General features: G+C 35.0%; 1 protein-coding gene across 1 annotated transcript in view; it reads right to left on the bottom strand.

The window, feature by feature from the left end:
* Window positions 1-8,503: 8,503 nt before the first annotated feature.
* Window positions 8,504-23,800, bottom strand: part of LOC138711632 (myosin light chain kinase, smooth muscle-like) — a 143,231-nt gene continuing 127,934 nt past the window's right edge. The window contains exons 6-7 of the mRNA XM_069842763.1: window positions 23,219-23,509; window positions 8,504-10,673 (exon numbers count right to left, since the gene is read on the bottom strand). Of these exons, the coding sequence (XP_069698864.1) occupies window positions 10,528-10,673; window positions 23,219-23,509 (437 nt within the window). The 3' untranslated portion in view covers window positions 8,504-10,527. The remainder of the gene's footprint in view (window positions 10,674-23,218; window positions 23,510-23,800) is intronic.

The following is a 23,800-nucleotide window of genomic DNA, read 5'->3' on the forward strand; positions in this document are numbered from 1 at the left end:
ATTTAAAGTATAATATAGTCCTAAGCCATAAATTTTCTTCCCTCTTTTTTTCGAACAATTTCCTCCTTTTTGAAGCTTTGTGTCCTTTTTTTTCATCGATGTGAATCTGGTCATCCTAGACCAGTACCAACTTCAAAGGTCACTCCATCTCTTCATCGGCAGTCTCTGACTATTTTGTCCTTGCGATTGGTAGCCCATTGCTGTTTTTCAGACGTCGCAGTTAATCTTAGATTCTGTGTATATGCTCTGTCGGCAGTAGTCTGTAATCTTATATTTTACTACGCAGGGAGTAGGCCTATATTTGTAGTAAGTTTCTAATATCCTCATTCCGAATTCTATCCAATCCCGTACATTCTTTCATATTATATAGAAATCTCATATTATCAGCTTGAATTTTACTAACGTCTTTCTGTGTTAACACCCGATTTTGCCGCGAAATTGTAATTCTTAAAATAATAATTTCAGCCAGTTTTGTGTTGCTTGTTATGAACGATGGATAGTGGTTGGTGACATTCCAGGATGAATTTTAATCAAGACAATTTCCTTTATATATTTTAAACTAAATATTTAACTTATATCCGTTTGCCTACTTAGCCAACTTCTTGAACAACTTATTTTTCAGAACACAAAACGTTCTTGCCTGCATATAGGCCTATCTGTACCTTTGCATGCGCTTATGATTTCCGTAGATGAAAGAGAGTAGCATTTTACTACATCTGATTGGTTAGTTTCTTCCGACGTTTTCCTCAGCCATGGGACTGATGTCGGGTGGTCTATGGCGAGTTTTCGATCTAACCTCACTTCATCTCCGCTTAGCCTGATTACCTGGTTGGTTTTTTCCGAGGTCTTTCTCAACCATACGGCAAATTCCAGGTAAACTGTTGGCGAATCCTCGGCCTCACCTCACTACATCTAGCCAAAAAATTGTAATCTTGTAAAATTTTGACTTGTTCCACATCTTGAATATTCATTGCTAATGTAAGATTTATGGAATAAAATAAATGAAATGAAACTAAATAAAGTAGGGTACCTATTCAGGATGTTGCGTATTGTTAACAGTATTTATCTAATTTAGATTAGAATTCCAGTCTGTAACAAAACAAAGGCACTTGTACTTAAATTGAAGGGTTCAGAACCATAGTGGGTCAAGCGCCGTATATTAAAAACGTAGAAAACAAAGGTTAAAATTAAGTTATTTCCATAATTTAATGGAAACATATAGCAAGTAATATGAAGTATGCACATTAAAACTAAATGATATGTCAGTCTTCATTAAACTATGATATTCACTTAACTTTAACCCTTGCTTTCTCTGTTTTTAATAAATGACGCTTGGCCCGCTATGGCTCAGAACCCTTCAATTATCGTATAAAGTTACTGTTACTGCTTTTGTTATTGGTATTGGTTTATACTAGCTATAACTGAAATATATATTACTATTATCATTTTGGGATACGTTCCATATTATCATGAATATAATTTAACAAAATCATAATCAGCTAGTATTTTAAATTATGTTTTTCTAAATATACTCGTTATTGAAAATGTGTAAACACGCTATGTATGGCTAAAATTTCTTTCTAAAACTGCTTTTAAAAATAACTTCAACATATGAAGGGAGAGTGCATTATTCGACAGGTGAAAATTTGATAATTTAAAGAACACTGTGCTGTCCTTCCGACTGTAATAGTTGGCAACCTTGACTGACAATGCAGCTCTGGTTGAGACATTGCTGACCTTAATATTAAAAAAAGAAGTAATCCAAGAATTATGTTATTTAATTTTTCCTTGAAGAAAATTTTATGCAATAGGTGACACTACAACTCGATAAATTATAACGAATGGTGAAATAACTATTTTATTCATTCACAGCCTTCTGCAAAAAGCCAGGTCTTTCATTGCTAACCCAGCATTCTCCAATCTTTCATATTTTCTGTCTTCCTCTTTGTCTCCACATTCGATCCATATCGTCTATCGTCTGATATCTTCTTCTGATCTGAACTTCCCTCCCCCCTACGACATTCGTTCTAGTGCATATTTCAGTAGACAGCTTCTTCTTAGCCAGTGGCCTAACCAATTCTTTTTTCTCTTCCTGATCAGTTTCAGCATTATACTTTCTTCGCCCACTGTTTCTAGTACAGCTTCATTTCTTATTCTGTCTGTCCATTTCACACTCTCCATTCTTCTCCATATTCACATTTCAAATGCTTCTAGTCGCTTCTCTTCACTTTGTCGTAATGTTGTCCATGTTTTTGCCCCATATAATGCCATAATCCATACAATGCACTTCAATAGTCTCTTCCTTAATTCTCTCTCCAGAGGTCTGTAGAAGACACTCCTTTTTCTAGTAAAAGCTTCCTTTGCCATTGATATCCTCCTTTTGACTTCCTGGCAGCAGCTCATTTTACTCTTACAGAACACCCCAAATATTTGAAGCTGTCCACTTGTTCTATTGCCTCCTTTCGAATTCGCACGTTTACCTTCTTTATTTTTGTCCCGATAACCATAGTCTTCGTCTTGTTTGCATTTATCTTAATTCCATACTGCTCATAGCTGTAATTTTGCTCCAGTAGAATATTCCTTAATATCGTCCCCTCTTCTGCTAACAACACCATATCATCAGTAAATCGTATGCACTTTATTCTTCTCCCTCCTTTTATCACCCCTTCAATGTTCTGAATATAGTTATCCCCTAATTCCTCCAAGTATACGTTGAACAGGGTAGGTGATAAAAGAGCATCCTTGTGGTACTATTCTTTTACAACCTGAAATATCTTCTTTACGTTTTTTGTTACAGAAAACGTTTCTCTACTGCATTTGCGTGGAACTAGAGTTGGTGTAATTAAGAAGACAAATTTTCTGCGTGGGTAAGCGCTTCTGAAAAATCAAGATCACCGTCGGTCTTTAAAATGAAACTCTTACATTTTTACATCACTAACATTAGAGAAGGAGTGTCAGAAAGCTGGAAAGACAATTATTCTTGCTCAATATATTGCATGTCACTAATTGTAGACACTCGTCCATGGGTTCTAAAATCCCTTCTACTTTAATGGTATTATTATGCAGTTACATTAAGAAATAACCTTCGGAATATTCTTCAAACTGCACTATTAACAGCGTTAATAGTAATAACAAGTAGTATTAGACATATCAGGGGGTGGAACCGCATTATCTAACGAAATTTATGAGCTTGTAATTGCTATTTGGGAAAAGGAAATTGTACCAGAACAATAGAAGGAGTCCATAATTGTACCTATTTTTAAGAAGGGGGACAAGACTAACTGTAGTGACTTTCGAGGAATATCACTTTTGTTGACGTCGTACAAAATTTTGTCCAATATTCTTTTGAGAAGATTAATTCCGTATGTAGATGAAATTATTGGGGATTATCAGTATGGTTTTAGGCGTAATAGATCGACTATTGATCAAAATTTTTTTTTCGACAGATATTGGAGGAAAAATGGGCGTATAAGAGTACAGTACATCAGTTATTCATAGATTTCAAAAAGTCACATGACTCGGTTAAGAGAGAAGTTTTATATAACATTCTTATTGAATTTGGTATACCCAAGAAACTAGTTCCATTAATTAAACTGTATCTCAGTGAAACTTACAGCAGGGTCCGTATAGGCCAGCTTCTGTCTGATGCTTTTCCAATTCACTGCGGGCTAAAGTAAATAGATGCAATATCACCTTTACTTTTTAACTTCACTCTAGAAAATGCCATTATGGAAGTTCAGGATAACACAGAGGGTTTAAATTGAACGGGTTACATTAACTTCTTGTCTATGCGGACGACGTGAATATGCTAGGAGAAAATCCAGAGACAGTTAAAGAAAACACGGAAATTTTACTTGAAGCAAGTAAAGAGATAGATTTGGAAGTAAACTCCGAAAAGATGAAGTATATGATTATGTATCGTGACCAGAATATTGTACGAAATGGAAATATAAAAATTGGAGATTTATCTATCGAAGAGGTGGAAAAATTCAAATATCTTGGAGCAACAGTAACAAATATAAATGACACTCGGGAGCAAATTAAACGCAGAATAAATAGGCCTCTGGGAAATGCGTGTTATTATTCCGTTGAGAAGCTTTTGTCATCTAGTCTGCTGTCAAAAAATCTGAAAGTTAGAATTTATCAAACAGTTATACTACCGGTTGTTCTGTATGGTTGTGAAACTTGGACTCTCTCTTTGAGAGAGGAACAGAGATTAAGAGTGTTTGAGAATAAGGTGCTTAGGAAAATATTTGGGGCTAAGAAGGATGAAGTTACAGGAGAATGGAGAAAGTTACACAACACAGAACTGTTCGCATTGTATTCTTCACCTGACATAATAAGGAAAATTAAATCCAGACGTTTGAGATGGGCAGGGCATGTAACACGTATGGGTGAATCCAGAAATGCATATAGAGTGTTAATTCGGAGGCCGGAGGGAAAAAAAACTTTGGCGAGGCCGAGACGTAGATGAGAGGATAATATTAAAATGAATTTGAGGGAGGTGGGGTATGATGATAGAGAGTGGATTAATCTTGCACAGGATAGGGACCGATGGCGGGCTTATGTGAGAGCGGCAATGAACCTGCGGGTTCCTTAAAAGTCATCTGTAAGTAAGTAAGTAAGTATTAGACATATCGTTAATTGACAATCTAGATTGAAGATTCAAAATAGATCTATTCCCATGAAACATTGCGAGTACCATCCAAGTCGTAAAGGCAAGAAGGCCATGAAGACGCTTTAGAGACTGGATATAGAGTTTCATATTTTCTTTTTCTTTTCTTTTTAGTCTGTTATTTAACGACGCTGTATAAGTACTATGTTATTTAGCGTCGATGGAATTGGTGATAGCAAGATAGTATTTGGCGAGATAGGCCTAATGCCATAGTAGGCTATTCAGTTGGAGAAAACCTCGTAAAAACTGAACCAGCGAAACGCGCTACTGCTTCAGCTATGCCGGAGGTTTCTCTGCTTTCTTGATCTTGGCACTAGAATGAGGTGGAGTGGTCGGCACCATCTTCCGACCGCCTTTTACTCCCGGAGAAGACTGAGTGAATCTCGGAACCGATTGTGAAGATTGGCAACGACAAAATCCTGTTTCACAGGGGATTGACTCAAGGCCTTCAATTTCATAGCCAGTTTCTCTACCAACGTAGCTACCCGGTCGCCTAGGAAAGGCTAGGTTCTAACATAATAATTATATTGATTCGAGGGGATTTTTTTCCCACTAAATTAGATTTTAGAGTGTTATTATTCCTAGAAATTGTGTGAACTTTGTAATTGTCTAATGAAATTCATTTTTAACTAGAAAGTACTGTATATTGTATTTTATTAGAATAGGTACTAGCCTTTAGTTCAGTAGTGAGGTTGCAAAATTTCTGCTTCTGGAAGACACGTTCTGCACTATTTCTTCTGGAGTTCTTGGAATCAGCAGCTGCAGCAAAACGTGATGAGAAATTAATCTAGTAACAAGAGAGAAATTTCATCTGGCAACAAGAAATTTATTTTTCAGTTAACAAAAATATGTGAATGTCGGGGATCAACAATTTCAATATAATCTTTGAACTAAAACTGTCCAGGCCTAATGTGTGTAGTGCACTTAATTGTATATTTTAATATTTAATATGTTCAGGATTGTTTAATGTATTAATAGTAGAATTCCTCGTATCCGACAACTGTGGGACAAAGCCAGTGCCGGATAACTGATTTTGCGGGAAAATTGGAAAATACGTTTTTAGTCAATACTGCACTGCACAAACATTTTTTTCCATGTTTAAGTTTAGTAATTTTCATATATGTAAATATTTAAAAATAAAGTTTTGAAATACGTACAATGATTATTTTAAGTACTGAATACGGTAATGTACATTCATCAGTTCATAATTTATTGTAATGCATAATAGCGTAAAAAATACTAAACGTTTTCGTAACCTTATGACAATTTTAAATAGCGGCCATGTGACGTGAAGAGTAGTTTAGGCAACGTCGCAACTGTGAAGATGATGTAGCGCTCGATGATTTGAACCTCTTTAACATACAGTAGCTATCCCTAATGTCTTCTTGCTTATATATACAATCTATCACTCGAATTAAACTTTTACGCGCTGTAGGAACAGAGACTTTCACACTTTCCTATTTAGGCTCGTCCAACACCCCTTCGAACGGGCGAGTTCAAGTGATGAACTTAAAGAGTGCTATTCATAGACAGTTCGCTAGCCCGCGCTACGAGCATGCTAAACTAGCCCCGGCTATCGACTTATTACTTGTACAGGATTCATATCATATCATGTCGCTAACACTGGTTTATGAATACGAAAAACGTTAGTTCGCTGATCATCCACCGGAAGTCCGCGCTAAGAATGTCTATGAATATGGCCCTATGATATCGTCTCTCCGAATTGTTTGCTAGGCCCAAGTGACAGCTCACCGATCTCCAGGGACATAACGGGGTTTTCTGTCTATGTTTTCAAGCGTGAACACTGTAAAGAGTACACAATATGCGGCATGTGCGATCCACGAAAACCACTCACATCGTCGACTCTTCCCTTTCGCATGAATGACTTTTTTTTTGGCCTAGCCAAAAGTGCCGTTGTTTTGGTATTGCCGGTTATTTGGGTGCGGGATACGAGGGATTTTACTGTATTAGTTTTTGCATTATAACAACATTGCAATATCGTTTGTAATATTGCAATATTGCATGTCAGATAGTGTGTGAATAAAATGAATAAATACATAAAAAATTAATTGGCATAATGGTTGATTGTCCATGAGAATTTTTCGCCAGTACTTAACGAGTCGCATGGCGTAACCTGCTAATACAGATTTGAACAAATATAAGTGCTGCTTTGCAGTATAGTTTTGAATCTGGCGCATTTTATAATTCTGCATTTACAATGCTTTATAAAGAAGAATACATAACGGTACGTCATATTCTGAAATTAACTCTTAATAAATGTTCATATAAGTTTAAAATACATGTAAAATTGTGTGATATATCGCTGAAATAAATATATAATTCTTAATTTCAATGTAATGAATTAAAAATAAAATATAAGTTTAAATTATTTTCTGAATTAATGCATCTATTTATAAATATGCATAAAGAATTTAAAATTCGTTAAAATGTTACTAAAATAAAATTAATTTAGGTTTTACTGCGAAGGAGATATTAATTGCGAAGCGTTCTGCATAAAATAAGTTTCAATTTAGCATTTTAAAATGAAGAAAACAATAATTACATGCAATGTGCATATATGTGTGTAACAGAAACTACTTTTCTACCTTTTTTAAAGTTATTTATTTTTGTTTTTAACTGAATTACTTACATATTTAAGGGGGAACATGCATTTTTGAGTATCTACTGAAAAATTGCTGATATTCAATATATTGTTATATTTTATCAGCAATAAATAACTCTGTAACCTTGGAATTAAAATATTCTCTATATACACTATTTCTACAATTACATGTTATATCCAGATTTAGTTAAAGTATTGTCATTACGGCTAATAATTATCAATACAAAATGACACCAGTAACTTCTGTTTATTAAATCGGTTTCCCTGTTAACTCAGACAGACTTTAAGATATTGCAGTGGAAGTTTGCGTTCAACTGTATATCATACTGGTGCACAAACCTACTTAAAACTATTAGTTTAACACGTATATTATTTCGGAAAACGTATTATGTGTCTTTCTCGTGTTAATTTTACATTACCTCGTTAACATGTTTCAGCCTGTTATCGGCCATCTTCACAACTGGCTGTTGCTGGTCTTGGCGTCTTTTGTTTGTGTTTTCTGTGCGGGTGTGTTTGTGTAGTGTAATGTGGAGTCAAAGAGTGTGTGTGTTCTGAAATTGAGTTGTGTGTTGAGAATTTCATTTGGATGTGAAATAATATACAGACTCACAAAAACACATCCAAATGAAATTCTCAACACACAACTCAATTTCAGAACACACACACTCTTTGACTCCACATTACACGACACAAACACACCCCCCACAAGAAACACAAACAAAAGGCGCGAAGACCAGGAACAACCAGTTCTGAAGATGGCCGGTAGCAGGCTGAAACATGTTAACGAAGTAATGGAATATTTAATACGAGAAAGACACATAATACGTTTTCCGAAGTGATATGGTGTTGAAAGTTGTGTAACCAAGATGTATAACTAAACTTGTAATATATTATATCAACATTTTTGACATAATAAAATAAAAAAAATTGGAACTTTTAATAGAAGTTACTTGTAACATAAAAATATTTCTATTGAAGATATTAAAAAAATTGTAGGTGATGTTTATATGGCATTAAAGATAAATATAAAAAATAATTATTAGCTTGACTCAGAATTATCGATAATTGTGGAAACGGCATTTAAATGCAAAAACTGCAGCTACCATTTTGTATTGATAATTACCCGTAATAGTAATAGTTTTACTAAGTCTGAACATAAAATACACTTGAAGAAATAGCATACATTAAGCCTATAAAATTTCAAGGTTACAGAGTTATTCACTGCTAAAAAAGTACTGAATTTCACCAATTTTTCAGTATTTAAAAGTGTATGCCCCCCTTTGAAAATAAATTAAATATAACTTAACTAACGATGTTTTAGGGAAGGAAATATATTTACCATATTATGTGAGGTCATTCTTTCAGTTTTATTTGACTAATGCAGCCCTCATTTAAAACATAAGGATACAGAAAATTTTCAAAAAACTTCTTTCTTATATAATATGTTCTCAGACTGTTTAAGATGTTCACTTTAGCATCCTCTTAAACAAAGCTCTAAAGAATTGAAATCGTTGCATACCTTGCAATTGTTAAAATAAACCACACATTTGTGAGGAAAGAAACACAAGAATTTCTTTTCTGCTTGTGAATCTCTTACAGTTAATACAAAGGAGAAAGAGAGAGAGAGCTTCAGTTTTAACAGACACTGACTGTACAATTGTCAGAATAATACATCTTAGCACACTTTCTCATGGGACATCGTACAAATAATAGTAATATAGTTACAACACCTACATATCATCTGTTAATCACTTCCAAGCTTTGCAAACATCATTAAGTTTCTCTGCCATTTTCAACAAGAAAAATATGTGTTACTTCAAATGTGACAAAATGTCTTAGGCTATGAGAAATGGCAACATTTATTCACTGAATCATTCACTCGTTCTGTATGTATTACGATACTGAATTGTGTCTAGTTCATTTTATGGAATTATTCACATATTTCACTGCACGTCGGTCTCCATTGTAATTAATATTGACATAGTGAGACAATCAAGTCTCTGTATGTCTATTGGTTTATATGCAATTATTTACAAAGTCACATATTCAAAAAAATATTTTCTAATTACATTAATTCTGTTAAGATGGTCACTTTATTAATGGTATCTTGCTGTACTTTTATACCACATTCGAAGAAAAACTTGATGAGCTGGTTCTACACCTATTAAAATGTTTCTCTTGTTCGAGATATCAGTGTAACACATTCCTCTTCTGCTGTTTATTTTAGGTATTTATTCTGAAAGTTAAGATACAGTCCTTACTTTCCTATATCAAATTATACAAAACTGCATACATCATCCCACTTGCCAACAACGTTTCCTTAGTATTTACTATTTTTTGTGTGGGTTTATAATGATTATTAATGCGAACTAAATCTCATGCAGAGTTTTCGGTCGGAATATTATTATATTGTAACAAACCTTATTTAAATAATCAAATGTAACACATTTTTAATTTTCTACCAACCAACCCAAAGTCGATGTAAATTGTCTTTTCAGCTCTACTTGTTCTTGACATGTACACAATAATCCCCTCTATCACTCATTTTTATTTTCAATAGCTCCACTCTCGGTTTTAAATTTATAAAAATCTCTCTACCGCTTTGCCAAAGCTTCTGTCAAGTAGTATGAGTCAACAAACCAAAATTCACAATATGAGTCGTTGATGATTTTTCTCTACTTCACACATATACGATTTTAGGGATAAGGCACTCCCATGTTCTAACCACTCGAACAAGACGGTGTGTACGTAGCCATGAGTCTTAAAACAGCAGAGAGAGGAAACAAGACTTATTTAAAATAAGTATCCTTTAACTCAAAAAGCGGTATATATATTTACACAATACCGTTTACTCATTTTTCTTAACGTGGTCGGTTTAGTACACAAAGCGTTATAGAATGGGGGAAAAGATATTAGGGTTCAGTGCTGTGTAGGGGTACACTTTTATGTTTAGAGTTCTAAAAAGGTAGATTTATTATTTTTTGTCCGTAGGGTTGAGTTAAAAAATCACTCATTATTTGGAATATTCATTCCAACTGTTGTGAAAGTTTCAGGGTCTGTAAATGTTATTTGTTCAACATGTGAGTAGGACTCTGCGAGAAAGAGAAAGGAAAAATAAATGGAAACTTCAGTTTATCTCCCTGTGTTTGCTTTTCCACAACAGACGATTCTGCGGAACGCAGCCAGTAACTGACGGTTACTGCTTTCACGTTTATTCTCGTGTTGCCCATCATCTTGTAATGATTCTTGACGGCCATTTCGATATTGGAATAGCGTTATGTAATACAGAGCAAACCAGAAGTAGTAGTACTGATAGCGACTGTGTAGCGGAGCCACTGCTGCTATTTCCGTGTTGCATCGCAGCTGGATGTTCGCCTGAAACAATAGAAATTATTGATATAATTAGATGTGATTCCAGTAAATTAAACTTGCTATTAAAGCGAGTTAAGTTTCCTGATATTTATTAATGGACATCCGAAATTCTTTTAATTATAGCAAAGCAAATTATCCTATAAGCATAGGCAAGTATTTATGGAGATTAATTTTATCATTTGTGTTTTCTAATATTGGTGTCGGCGGAGATTGTTAGAGATTGCTTTGTACTCTTGGCGTAGATTAATGGAAATTTTGGAAAATACAATTATTTTGGAATTGGAGTATTAACTCAGTATAATAATAATAATAATAATAATAATAATAATAATAATAATAATAATAATAATACTGATTTATTTAACCTGGCAGAGTTAAGGCCATACGGCCTTCTCTAACACTCAACCAGGAGTAAAAACTGCGTTATAGAAACACTACAAATTTACAAAGTACACACAAAACTGAATAAGATAATAATAATAAAATGTAAACAACAAGTAAGAAGAAATCAGACATAATATATAACATACAGAAAGAAAGAAAAAAGCATAATAAAATGTGAACAGCAGGTCAAAAATAAATGAGGCCTACAAAGTATAAAAAAATAAGACAATTATTGATAATAATAATAATAATAATAATAATAATAAATAAGAATAGTAATGATAATAATGATAATAATAATAATAAATAAAATAATAATAACAGGTCTAATAATAATAATAATAATACTAATATTAGTAATACAATAGTGCTGTACAAAGCATACAATGAATACAATATTTTTAAGTATACACAGTAAGGAAAATTATGTTTATATATAGCTCAACTTATCACATTAGAGATATACCATTATCGGAAAATATGAAAACAAAATATAAAATAAGTTAAATATCACTAGAACATAAAAAAAATGTGAATACGTGGTAACATACAATACAACACTTGTCATAATAGTAAATTAGTTTGGCAACTCGTCATAAGATAATTTTCTAACTTGGATTTGAAAGATTTCAATGTTCGGCAGCCCTTGACTTCAGGCGGCAGAGAGTTCCAGTGACGAGAGGTAGCAACAGTGAAAGATGAGGAATACAGAGATGATGTGTGAAGTGGAATTTCTAGCGTGTTATCGCGTTGTGATCGAGTATTAATATTATGATAGCGAGAGAGAGTATGAAAACGAGCGAATAAATAATAGGGGGATGAAGTGTGCATAATTCGATATAGGAGAGAAAGTGAGTGCAGATTTCTCCTCTCATGTAACCTAAGCCATGATAACTTCTCGAAAGAAGGTGAGATATGATCATAGTATCGAACATTACAAATGAAGCGGACGCACGCGTTATGAACACGCTGTAGTTTCTGGGCGGAATCAATCCTGAGATCACTGAACAAAACGTCGCAATAATCGAAGTGAGGTAGAATGAGTGTCTGTACCAGCGTCTGTTTTAATTTAGATGGATAATGATACAATTTTTTAGTGAATGGAGAATAGAGAATGCCTTCTTACATGTATATTTAATATGCGTATCCCAACTAAGATTAGATTCGAAATGCACTCCGAGATTTTTTACGGTAAAGCTAAACGGGATGATTGTTTTATCCAGTTTCACAGGTGGAATATTCAGGTCGTTGACTTCAGGAATTAATCTACGGTTCGCGAACAGAATAGCCTGTGATTTACATGCGTTTAGGTTAAGCCCAAATTGTTGAGACCAGGAAGAGATGGAATCAAGATCTTCATTAAGACTATTAATACTATCATTTAGTGCATCAGGACGCGCTGAAATATACAATTGAACGTCGTCTGCATATATTTGATATCTGCAGTGCTTAAATGATTTAGAAATTCCATTTATATAAATAGAGAAGAGCAAGGGGGATAGAGAAGAGCAAGTATGAACATTACTATCCAATTTGACTATAATTATATGTATATTTACCGCCTTTGCTTATCATACAAAATGAATGAGTTAATTAGTCATATTTTCCTCATTAACGTTTTCGGTACGTAACTTGTACCATCTTCAGATGTTTGTATATTATTTTAATTGTAAACCAAGCCTGTGGGTGCATGTATCTGGACTGAAATGGTCAGTGTTTTTGTGTATGCTGTGCGGTGTCGGTGAAGTGTTGTCATGATTACACAAATGATCACCTTAACTCTTATATGCTATTTGGTACCACACTTTATCAAACTTGAATTGCAATGTTTCTGTCGTTGTTTAAAACACTATGTAAGACACTGTTTAAAAACTGTTTAAAACGATTTAAAATATTTAAAAGCACTTAGTTTTTACATCACTTTGACTATGTGAAGTATGTGATCACTGCTGGTTGGAAGTTAGATGAGGCACTTGTGGTGATCTTGTTTAGCGTTGAGTTGGACGCAAGGTCGTGACATGACTATGTTTCTAAAAGTGATGTTGAGACACTTCTATTAGATTGATGGCTTATGTAATATTATAACAGGATGAAGATTGTCAGGTCCGTGGCTATAGTATCGCCTGGCGTGTCTGTAACAATATGATTAAATTAATTTATAAAGTTGGGGATGTTTGTAATTGTATTGGAAATTCCTTTGGTATGGTTAACTGCAGTGCCTATTATGTAAGAAAAGTAACTTACAGTTATGGATGTATTGGTCTGCTCGTGCTTGATGCTAGGCTGATACTAGAGCGAAGGACTTGTTCACAGTATTTTAGTTAGTTATAATATCTGTTTCCGGAAGTAGAGGGGGTGTCGGTGTAATCTGTGTGTGTGATTGTTTGGGCGGGAGTAGTTTGAATAAATTGAAGAGTGGGTTATTTATGTTGGCTATTTGTTCATTTAGTAGAGGTTTTCCTGAGTTGTGTTCTTTTATAATATGAAATTGTTCCGCCGTTTCTATTGTAGGGTCGTTTGTGATTTTTAGTATTTTCAGGGTGTCATTAATGTTTGCGAGTTCATGGTTTTCTTCTATAAGGTGTTGTGCAAGAAAACCATGAACTCGCAAACATTAATGACACCCTGAAAATACTAAAAATCACAAACGACCCTACAATAGAAACGGCGGAACAATTTCATATTATAAAAGAACACAACTCAGGAAAACCTCTACTAAATGAACAAATAGCCAACATAAATAACCCACTCTTCAATTTATTGAAACTACTCCCGCCCAAACAATCACACACACAGATTACACCGACACCCCCTCTACTTCCGGAAACAGATATTATAACTAACTAAAATACTGTGAACAAGTCCTTCGCTCTAGTATCAGCCTAGCATCAAGCACGAGCAGACCAATACATCCATAACTGTAAGTTACTTTTCTTACATAATAGGCACTGCAGTTAACCATACCAAAGGAATTTCCAATACAATTACAAACATCCCCAACTTTATAAATTAATTTAATCATATTGTTACAGACACGCCAGGCGATACTATAGCCACGGACCTGACAATCTTCATCCTGTTATAATATTACATAAGCCATCAATCTAATAGAAGTGTCTCAACATCACTTTTAGAAACATAGTCATGTCACGACCTTGCGTCCAACTCAACGCTAAACAAGATCACCACAAGTGCCTCATCTAACTTCCAACCAGCAGTGATCACATACTTCACATAGTCAAAGTGATGTAAAAACTAAGTGCTTTTAAATATTTTAAATCGTTTTAAACAGTTTTTAAACAGTGTCTTACATAGTGTTTTAAACAACGACAGAAACATTGCAATTCAAGTTTGATAAAGTGTGGTACCAAATAGCATATAAGAGTTAAGGTGATCATTTGTGTAATCATGACAACACTTCACCGACACCGCACAGCATACACAAAAACACTGACCATTTCAGTCCAGATACATGCACCCACAGGCTTGGTTTACAATTAAAATAATATACAAACATCTGAAGATGGTACAAGTTACGTACCGAAAACGTTAATGAGGAAAATATGACTAATTAACTCATTCATTTTGTATGATAAGCAAAGGCGGTAAATATACATATAATTATAGTCAAATTGTGACAGCTTATCGGTATATCTTCAACATGAAATTCATTACTATCCAAATAATTAACATTAAGAGTTCATTGGATTCTGGTAAAGGTGTGGTATGGCAAACAGACAATATTTGTTGGATTGCGACTGTATTTAACACACATTCATTGAAAACGAAAAAAAAAAAAAACTTGCAACTCTCAAATTAGCACTTTCAAATTGTCAGTGAAATGTTGAATGCTTCGTCTTTTGAGTTCACTAATGTAATCAGAACATCTGGAATACCATGTTACATGAAATTCGCTATAAAACGACCTAATAATAATAATAATAATTTGCGAATGTGTTCATATTTTCCTATAAGAACTCTATTTCGCGATTTGTCGCGATTGTTTCATCCGCATATTATTAATCAAAATCACTTAATTCGTAGAGATTAGTAAAAATCTATTGTATATCTATTATGTCGTGATTTTCGCGATCTCCATAAATACCCGGTCCTGCCTATAAGATATGCTGTAAATATAGGCCCATAAAAGTAAAACGAAAGCTGAATTATTAAAAACACAATGGAGTCCGAAAATGTACGCATTCAATTATTTAAAGTAAATACACGAAATATGTTTTTTATACGAAAACAAGGTAACAATATGGCTGTAATTTATTTGATTTATGTTCTGTGAGCGTATTCTACAGCTCGAGCAGTTTCACATAAAGAACTCCGATTGCTATGGATACATCCAACATAACCATACTATGATTATAAAAGGCTTTGAAGAAAAACAGTATACTGCCACTGTGTTTCTGGATATTGCCCAAGCATTTGATACTGTTTGGCATGATGGTTAAATGCTAAAATTATATAGAATTGGTTTTCCTGACTATCTCACACGCATCGTGAAAAGTTTTTTATCCGAGCGTCAGTTCTCAGTACGTATAGATGACATTAAATCAACGCTTCGTCCAGTTTTAGCCGGAGTACCACAAGGATATATATTGTCACCACTTCTCTTCAATATCTTCACATATGACGTTCCATGTTTACAACCGTCACACATAGCTATGTATGCTGACGATACAGTTCTCTTTTATTCTCATAGTAACCTAAATACTGCAATCAGCACTCTTCAGACATCCTTACAGGAGCTGTCTAAATGGTTCTCCGACTGGAGATTACTACTCAACATTACCAAGATAGAAGCTAAAATCTTCTCTTTAAGGCCTATTCATAATCCACCTCCATTGGTTCTTCTAAATGAACAAGTTACATGGCTCTCTAGTCAAGAGGCTGTCAAATATTTGGGAATATTATTAGACACGAAACTTACATGGAATGCCCATATAACTCGCATTGTTACACTAACCTCTTCTAGAATTCGAAAATTATACCCTTTGGTTAATAGACGTTCACAAATTGGATTGGACTGTTCAATGCTACTCTACACCTCGCTTGTACGACCTCTTTTAATTTATGCAGCGCCAGTGTGGGGGACTGCAAATAAGACACACATGCATCGCCTACAAGTTCTCCAGAACAAGTTCCTGCGTACTGCAACAAATGCCCCCCTGGTTTGTAAGAAATCAACAACTGCATCAAGAATTGGGAATTCTTCCACTAGAACAGTACATCCATTCAATGTCAAAATCTTTCTTCAACAAACTTCCTGGTGTTCCTGGAGCTGTGACATATAACATTGGAGCAAGATCTTGTCAGCCATCTCGACTTAAAAGGAAACTCCCTCAAGACATCCTTCTTAGTGATACTGACGACTCTTCATAATTTAACACAGAAAATCATCATATCTTTGTTCACATAATTCACAAAAATGTTTAATTAATTAATGTAAATTAATTAGAGGAGCCTTTAGAGCCAACCTCAGCATGATATTCTGCATGTGATATTCCATAATTTAACAGTGGTCTGTATAGCAAGTTTACTGGTCGACCAATATTAAACATAAAAAAAAAACATACTATGTATCCAAATGGAAATATTTGACTCGGATATGTCAACCGACACGACATGACTGAATCGACCGAACATGTTCTACCCGGCTAACACAACCGAAATGAATTATTATCACGGATATGTCCAACAAACTACCGACTAGCCCAAACACAATCGATCCGACTAACTCCTCCGAATAGGATCAACATCACTGATAACAACAATCAATACGATACTACCGACTCGAAGATATTTGATCTGACTAATCCAAGAGAATTAAATCAAAATCTTGTACAAGTTCTATCAACACGACACTATCGACTGCAAAGAAAAGATCCCAACCTATTAAGCAAAGGGAATTGAATCAAAGAGGATACGTTCAGCCAACACAACACTACCCACTCGAAAGAAGAGATTGTAACCTACTAACTAGAGAGAACTCAATCAAGGCGGATATGTTCAACACAATGCTACGGCTAAAAAAAAGAGGTAACAACCTAGAGAGAATTGAATCTAGACGGATATTTACAATACTCGACACGAAAGAAGAAATCTCAATCTACAAGAGAGAATCAGTCAAGACGGTTATAGTAATTTAATCAACATGATATTACGAGACGAGAGAAGAGATCCCAGCCTACTAACTAGAGTTGAATCAAGAAGGATATGATCAATCAACACGTTACTACGACTCGACAAAACTGAGAGAGAATTGAATGTACAAGAATATGTTCTATCAACATGATGCTACGACTCAAAAGAAGAGATCCCAATCTACAAAGCAGAGATAATTCAATCAACACGGTACTGCGACTGAATCAACACAAACATGTTCAATCAACAAAACACTATCACTCAAAAGACGAGAGCCCATTCTAAAAACAGAGAGAATTGAATCAACACAGACGTATTCAATCAACACGATATTCAGGGAACTGATTTATTGCAACTATTCCGAGAGAATAAAATTGGAACAATACAGATAGCCTACGTCCAATCAACATAATACTACAGGCTCGAAAGAAAAGATCCCTTCCGAATAATCCGAGAGAATTGAACAAACATACAATACTGAATAGAAAGGAGAGATCCCATTCGACTAACCCGACATAATGGAGTCAACACGAATATGTTCAAATCAACACAATACTACAGATTTGAAAGAAGAGATTCCATCCGACTAACATGACATGGATATGTACAATCAACATGACACTACCGACTTGAAAGAAGAGATTCGATGCTAATAACTCGACAGAACTGAATCGACATCATGGATATGTCCAACCAACTTTCGATCCAAGCCTCCATATTCGATCTAAAAACCTACCGAACTGAATCAACATGATGCTTACGTCCAATAACAAGACGCAACCAATATGTCCACTTACGATTTAAGAGAACAGTCGTTCATAAATTGAGAAGGAGCATGAGCCAAGTGTTCAATTCTATAGATGTAAATATTTTCAAAAGGTTTTAAATGTGCATCAGAGAGAATGATCGACAATTCTAGCATTTATTATAAGATATGTAAATCTGAAGGGATGAATCACCGCTAAGTGGACTGTTATTTGCCCATGTTACTTTTCAAACGGTGCTTTACTAAGCGAAATCTGTTTACAGGCGTACACCCACTAGAACATCAGCTTAAGATTCGGGAAAGACGGTGAAGATTTGATAAAGACACTCAAAATCTGTCGATTTTCTATGATTTACCTCAACTGCACCAGTAAGAAGATAAGAAAGTATCTAATACAAGTCATCACTATTATACCAGTAGCTTGTCGTGTACGATACATTCTACTGCACATTATGTTTCTGCAAGATAGTAGATATCACCATTTGGGACAAAATTTTCACTCCGTGGAGCAAATGCTGTTGTGCAGGTCTAATCCGTTCGTCTGGAGTAGAGCTGTATGCATGGAGTGTACAGCTGTAGGAAACTCAAAACGACCAGCACGAGGGGAGAACCTTTCGAAGCAGCCACACTGCGTAATAGTGTAGAGTAAAATTAACATTTTGGGTGTCATACACATCCACAGCAGGTTTTGCCAAGGCTCGAAAATTCTGACCCTCGCAGCCGACGTCATTGCGGTTGCAACAGTTGCAGTAAAGTGTGGCAGGATGCCTAATTGCAAGGGCGTGTTCTCATATCATTGTGGAGTCGCAGTTCTGTTCCATCCTCAGTGTCTGGTATAAGGATCAGATGAAATCTTCTAGATTTTGGGGGCAATGTATTTTACATACAAAACCACTTAGAAATGAAAAGCTGGAGACAAGGAGAAAAGAGTACAGAACTTTCAATGAAATTTTATTAGAGATTCTTAGCCTATATCATTCTGTTCCACATTTTATTATGCTTAAGGGGTTAGATTACAGCTTACAGCAGTAAAATTTTTGTAAATATGCATTTTTCCTCCATTACTTTATCTTGTACAATAATAAAAATTGATGTGTGTAAAACACTGTCCTTATGCTATACGAAAAAATATTTTTACGATTTAAAAAAAATTATTTATATATATATATATATATTTTTTTTTCAAAATTCAAAATGGTGGCAATTTATTGTGCAGTGATGAAGCTTTTTCCTCATAACTCATAAACTTGTTAACTTTTCATGTTCTCTGTCTTATATTTTATTGCTGAAACTCATATTTACAGTATCATGCTCTTTCAACTACATTCCTTAATAAATAATATATTTTTTTTTATTTTGTGTTAGAAGAAAATACTGATATTTGACTTTTTTTAAGATTTTATTTTTTATCAGAAAATCTGTCAAAGGTAGAGAGGTGATCTTGCATCATATTGTAGATATGTCATGCATAAATACACATAAAAAATTTCATCACAGAATATTGGATAGTTTTTTAGTCATGTGGGAAACGCTTCATTACTGCACAGTGAACTGAATTAAAAAAATGTAAATAAATTTTTCATTGTAAAAAAAAATTCATATAGCAGAAGGACAGTGTTTTACAAATACTAATTTTTATTATTGTAGGATACAGTAATAGAGGAAAAAAAATGTTGAATATGTCCAAAATTTTACTGTTGTAAGCTGTACCTAACCCTTTAACGAAGATTCTATTGCTATTTGAAATTTCATTTTGTACATCTTAAATAAAGAGCAAACATTACCATTTTTCGACAATGGAATAGTATTGGAAAAGACCATGATAATATGAAATTTCTTTACGATTGCTTTTCACGACTGTTAAGAATGCAAAATGTAAGACCTTTAGTGTAATTCGGTTTTAATTTCTTCATTTCTATATAATCTGCTGTTCTCTTCATACTTCTAAAGAATTTAATCTCATTTGTCTATATGTTATTCAATTTTTATTCTTGTTATTTTATTGGAAGGTAGAAGAGAAACTACTCATAAGTTTTGCAGTTATTAGATGAGTAAATGCAAAGGAACTTCTAAAGAGTACGTTTACTATTTTTTTTAGAATTAAGTGAAGGGAAATATTAATCGAGAGAAAACAATTTCGAAGGAAATTTCAGTTGTTCCATTACTTTCTATTCCGCTTTCCTTTGTTTAGTATTAGAACAAATAGTAAGTAGGAAGACGATATAAAACTTGTTCTCATTGTAGGATGTGTAATAGTCAATTAAAATAATTAGTTGAAGTTTCCAGCAAACCGCATCTCCAACTCGGGGTTCTTGCATGGTTAACTCCTGCGAAGCCATTGTGAAGACAAAGAGGTTGATAAAGTTAAGCTAAAAGCAAGGAAACCGCACACTCACCACTCAAGACGTGGGAAGTAAACATTGCACAAGTTTGTGGAAATATTCTCAACAAAGAGACTACATTACAGGTATGCCACGAAACAATCAACTGCTCAGTAATCCTTTGAATAAGCTAAGCGCAAATTTCTCAAACTTTCAAACTTGTTACCCTAACCTACAAGCCGTAGACTCAATTGAAATTAATCGATGTACAACTTTCTAATTGTACTCGTATATGGCTTAAGTTAGATATCAGTACAAAATACCCGAGTAATACAGACAGTAGTTGGTAGATAATCTATTTTAGATTACCGGTACGTTATAAATTTGTTTTACTAATTTTAATACCTTATTATAGCCCACGGAGGAACGGATGTACGCCAGGAAACAGATTTTACTTGGTACGGCGCCGTTCGAAAAGTGACATGGGCAAGTAACAGTCTACTTAGCGGTGATTCAGCGCGTCAGACTTCGGCAATAAAATCAAACGACTTATATAGTAGAGCGTCTCGTTTAGGCACAGTGAAAATGTAAACAAAATACAGGTAACGTGTGGAGGGAGGACGAGCCGTACGATAAACACGAGGGATGCACAAGGTTTTAGTTACAACATTTATGGTGGAACATTAATTGAAATTATATTTTCCGAAAACAAACAAAAGAAAAGAACACAAATTGCATAACGTTATCATATATGTACACATTTTAACAAACAAGCAATTGTAACGTTGAAATAATTCAATATAACAAATCAAATTTTGCTACTTACATGATGTTGCTTTCAAACAGCATATTTTACAGTCATGAATTTCATTATCTGCATGACTAACACAACAGGTAGAGTACCTGAATAAATTGAACTTTGAGAAGGCATAATTATGTTCAGAAAATAGTGTTGTCACTTCAGACCAATATACTGTAGTTTTATTAATTCGGCCACAGAAGACAGTGATATTATGTTAGACATACAGAGAAGTTAGTATAAGAATATGGAACCCCTGATCACATATAACAGACTGACCAGCTTAATACACTTTCAAGACAACAACTTCTATCAGTTTCACTATGCTGTCATCTAGTGACTGCAAAAGAAATCACGTTATAACCCTGAGAAATTGTATGGAGTAATAGCTTTCAGCAGTACTTCCATCTAGCGACAGTGGAGACAGTGGAGATCCTGGAAGTTGTTCTCTTTTACATGTTGCCATTTCACTAAATGGAAATTGCCAATCTGATATATAATTTATGCAATGAGTAGAGATCGGAATTTCAGCCACTTCTCTTTGAAATTGAGTACGGAGTTTGTGCAATGAACCAAATCACTTAACGAAGAGTAGTGGTGTGTGTGGTGATGTACGATGTAAGACTACTCCCGCATCAAGGACTGGGCTATGTTATGTATTACAAAAGAATAAAATAGCCTACGCTGTAAACTTTTAACTTAAAATGTTACTGTTACTAGTGTACTCTGAATGAAATGTTTAAGTCTACATCAATCTTTGATGTAAAATTTTAACTTAAAATATTACTGTATCAGAGGCACTACTCTTAACATATTTAAGCTTATATTACAATAATCTTCAATGTAAATTTTTCACTTAAAACGTTACTGTTTCATAGGTACCGCTCCTAATGCTTCCATATTACGATAATTTTTGTTCTAAAATTTTTAACATAAAACACCGGTACAATTGCAACACAGGTACTGTCCTGAAGTAACGTTTAAACCTCTATTACAATAACCTTTGCTGTAAAATTTAACTTCATAAATATTTCTAAAGTGAAGTATGCTGTACTTGTTTAGGAGGAAGGAATCTGTTGTAGAGTGACCATGTAGTGAGCGTTACTTTTGTTTGTGATTATCTCGTGACCAGAATATTCTACGAAATGGAAATATAAAAATTGGAGATTTATCTTTCGATGGGGTGGAGCAACAGTAACAAATATAAATGACATTCGGGTGGAAATTAAACGCAGAATAAATATGAGAAACGCTTGTTATTATTCGGTTGAGAAGCTTTTGTCATCTAGTCTGCTGCCAAACAATCTGAAAGTTAGAATTTATAAAATAGTTATATTACCGGTTGTTCTGTATGGTTGTGAAACTTGGACTCTCACTTTGAGAGAGAATCAGAGATTAAGGGTGTTTGAGAATAAGGTTCTTAGGAAAATTTTTGGGGCTAAAAGGGATGAAATTACAGGAGAATGGAGAAAGTTACACAACGCAGGACTGCATGCATTGTACTCTTCACCTGACTTTTTAGAAACATTAAATCCAGACTTTTGAGATGGGCAGGGCATGTAGCAAGTATGGGCGAATCCAGAAATGCATATAGAGTGTTAGTTGGGAGGCTGGAGGGAAAAAGGCCGAGACGTAGATGGGAGGATAATATTAAAATGGATTTGAGGGAGGTGGGATATGATGGTAGAGAGTGGATTAATCTTGCACAGGATAGGGACCGATGGCGGGCTTATGTGAGGGCCGCAATAAACCTTCGGGTTCCTTAAGAGCCATTTGTAAGTAAGTAAGTAAGTACTATCAGTAAGGTTCGGATAAAGTAGCTGTATCAAGATAGGCATTCTTGGTCCGTGCGTTTTGTTTACAGACATTCAGTAGTTGTCGTGTGTTCCCCAGCTGACAGTAGTGACGAAGTACATTGAGTTCCTATCGGCTGTACTGTCCATTCACTGATGTTTTAGCTAGAGGGTGGGAGCGCTCTTTCCAGCAGGTAGAGTTTTAGCTAGTGGAAGGGGGTAATGTTTACTTAGTCTGAAGCAAGTCAAGGCCATATCCTATACAGCCTATCCTGATACAGCTACTTTATCTCAACCTTAGTGATGAGGGATGAAACAGAGCGAGTACCAACCGTTGAGGACGTGCACCATGACGCTGGCGGAGTCGGAGCTGGACGGCGAGCAGGTGTAGTTGCCCGAGTCCTGTGGGAGGGCGCGGGAGATGAGCAAGCGGCTGGTGCGGGTCTGCTTCTCCGTGACCACGTTGATGCCCCCCCGCTGCGAGTAGTTGATCACTTGCGCTCCCTGGTACCAGTAGATGAACGACGGCGGCTCCGGCGTCTGCAGCACCACGCACGTCAGGTTGATGTCGCTGCCGCTCTTGATGTACAGTTCCGGGTTGCCCAGGATTTTCGCCTTGGACACTGCAGTTTAGACAGAGAAAGTCCACTATAATAGAGATCACTCTACAGCCTTGTGTACTATGATATGACACTTAGAGAAAATCCATAGTTCTATGAAAATTGTACAGGGACATCATTTTATTTTTACTAACATTTCTAATATTAACCCAGCTATGCCTTTAGATTAACGGTTGAGAACCGGAAACATCGTTTTCTACCTCCTTCCACGACTGGAGTTCGATGATACTGATGTAAAATACAAACAAATCACTTTATTACGTATAGGAGGGAAGAAAAGTAGTTCATCCATTT

This window comes from Periplaneta americana, chromosome 13 (genome assembly GCF_040183065.1).
Source record: "Periplaneta americana isolate PAMFEO1 chromosome 13, P.americana_PAMFEO1_priV1, whole genome shotgun sequence".
Taxonomy (NCBI): domain Eukaryota; kingdom Metazoa; phylum Arthropoda; class Insecta; order Blattodea; family Blattidae; genus Periplaneta; species Periplaneta americana.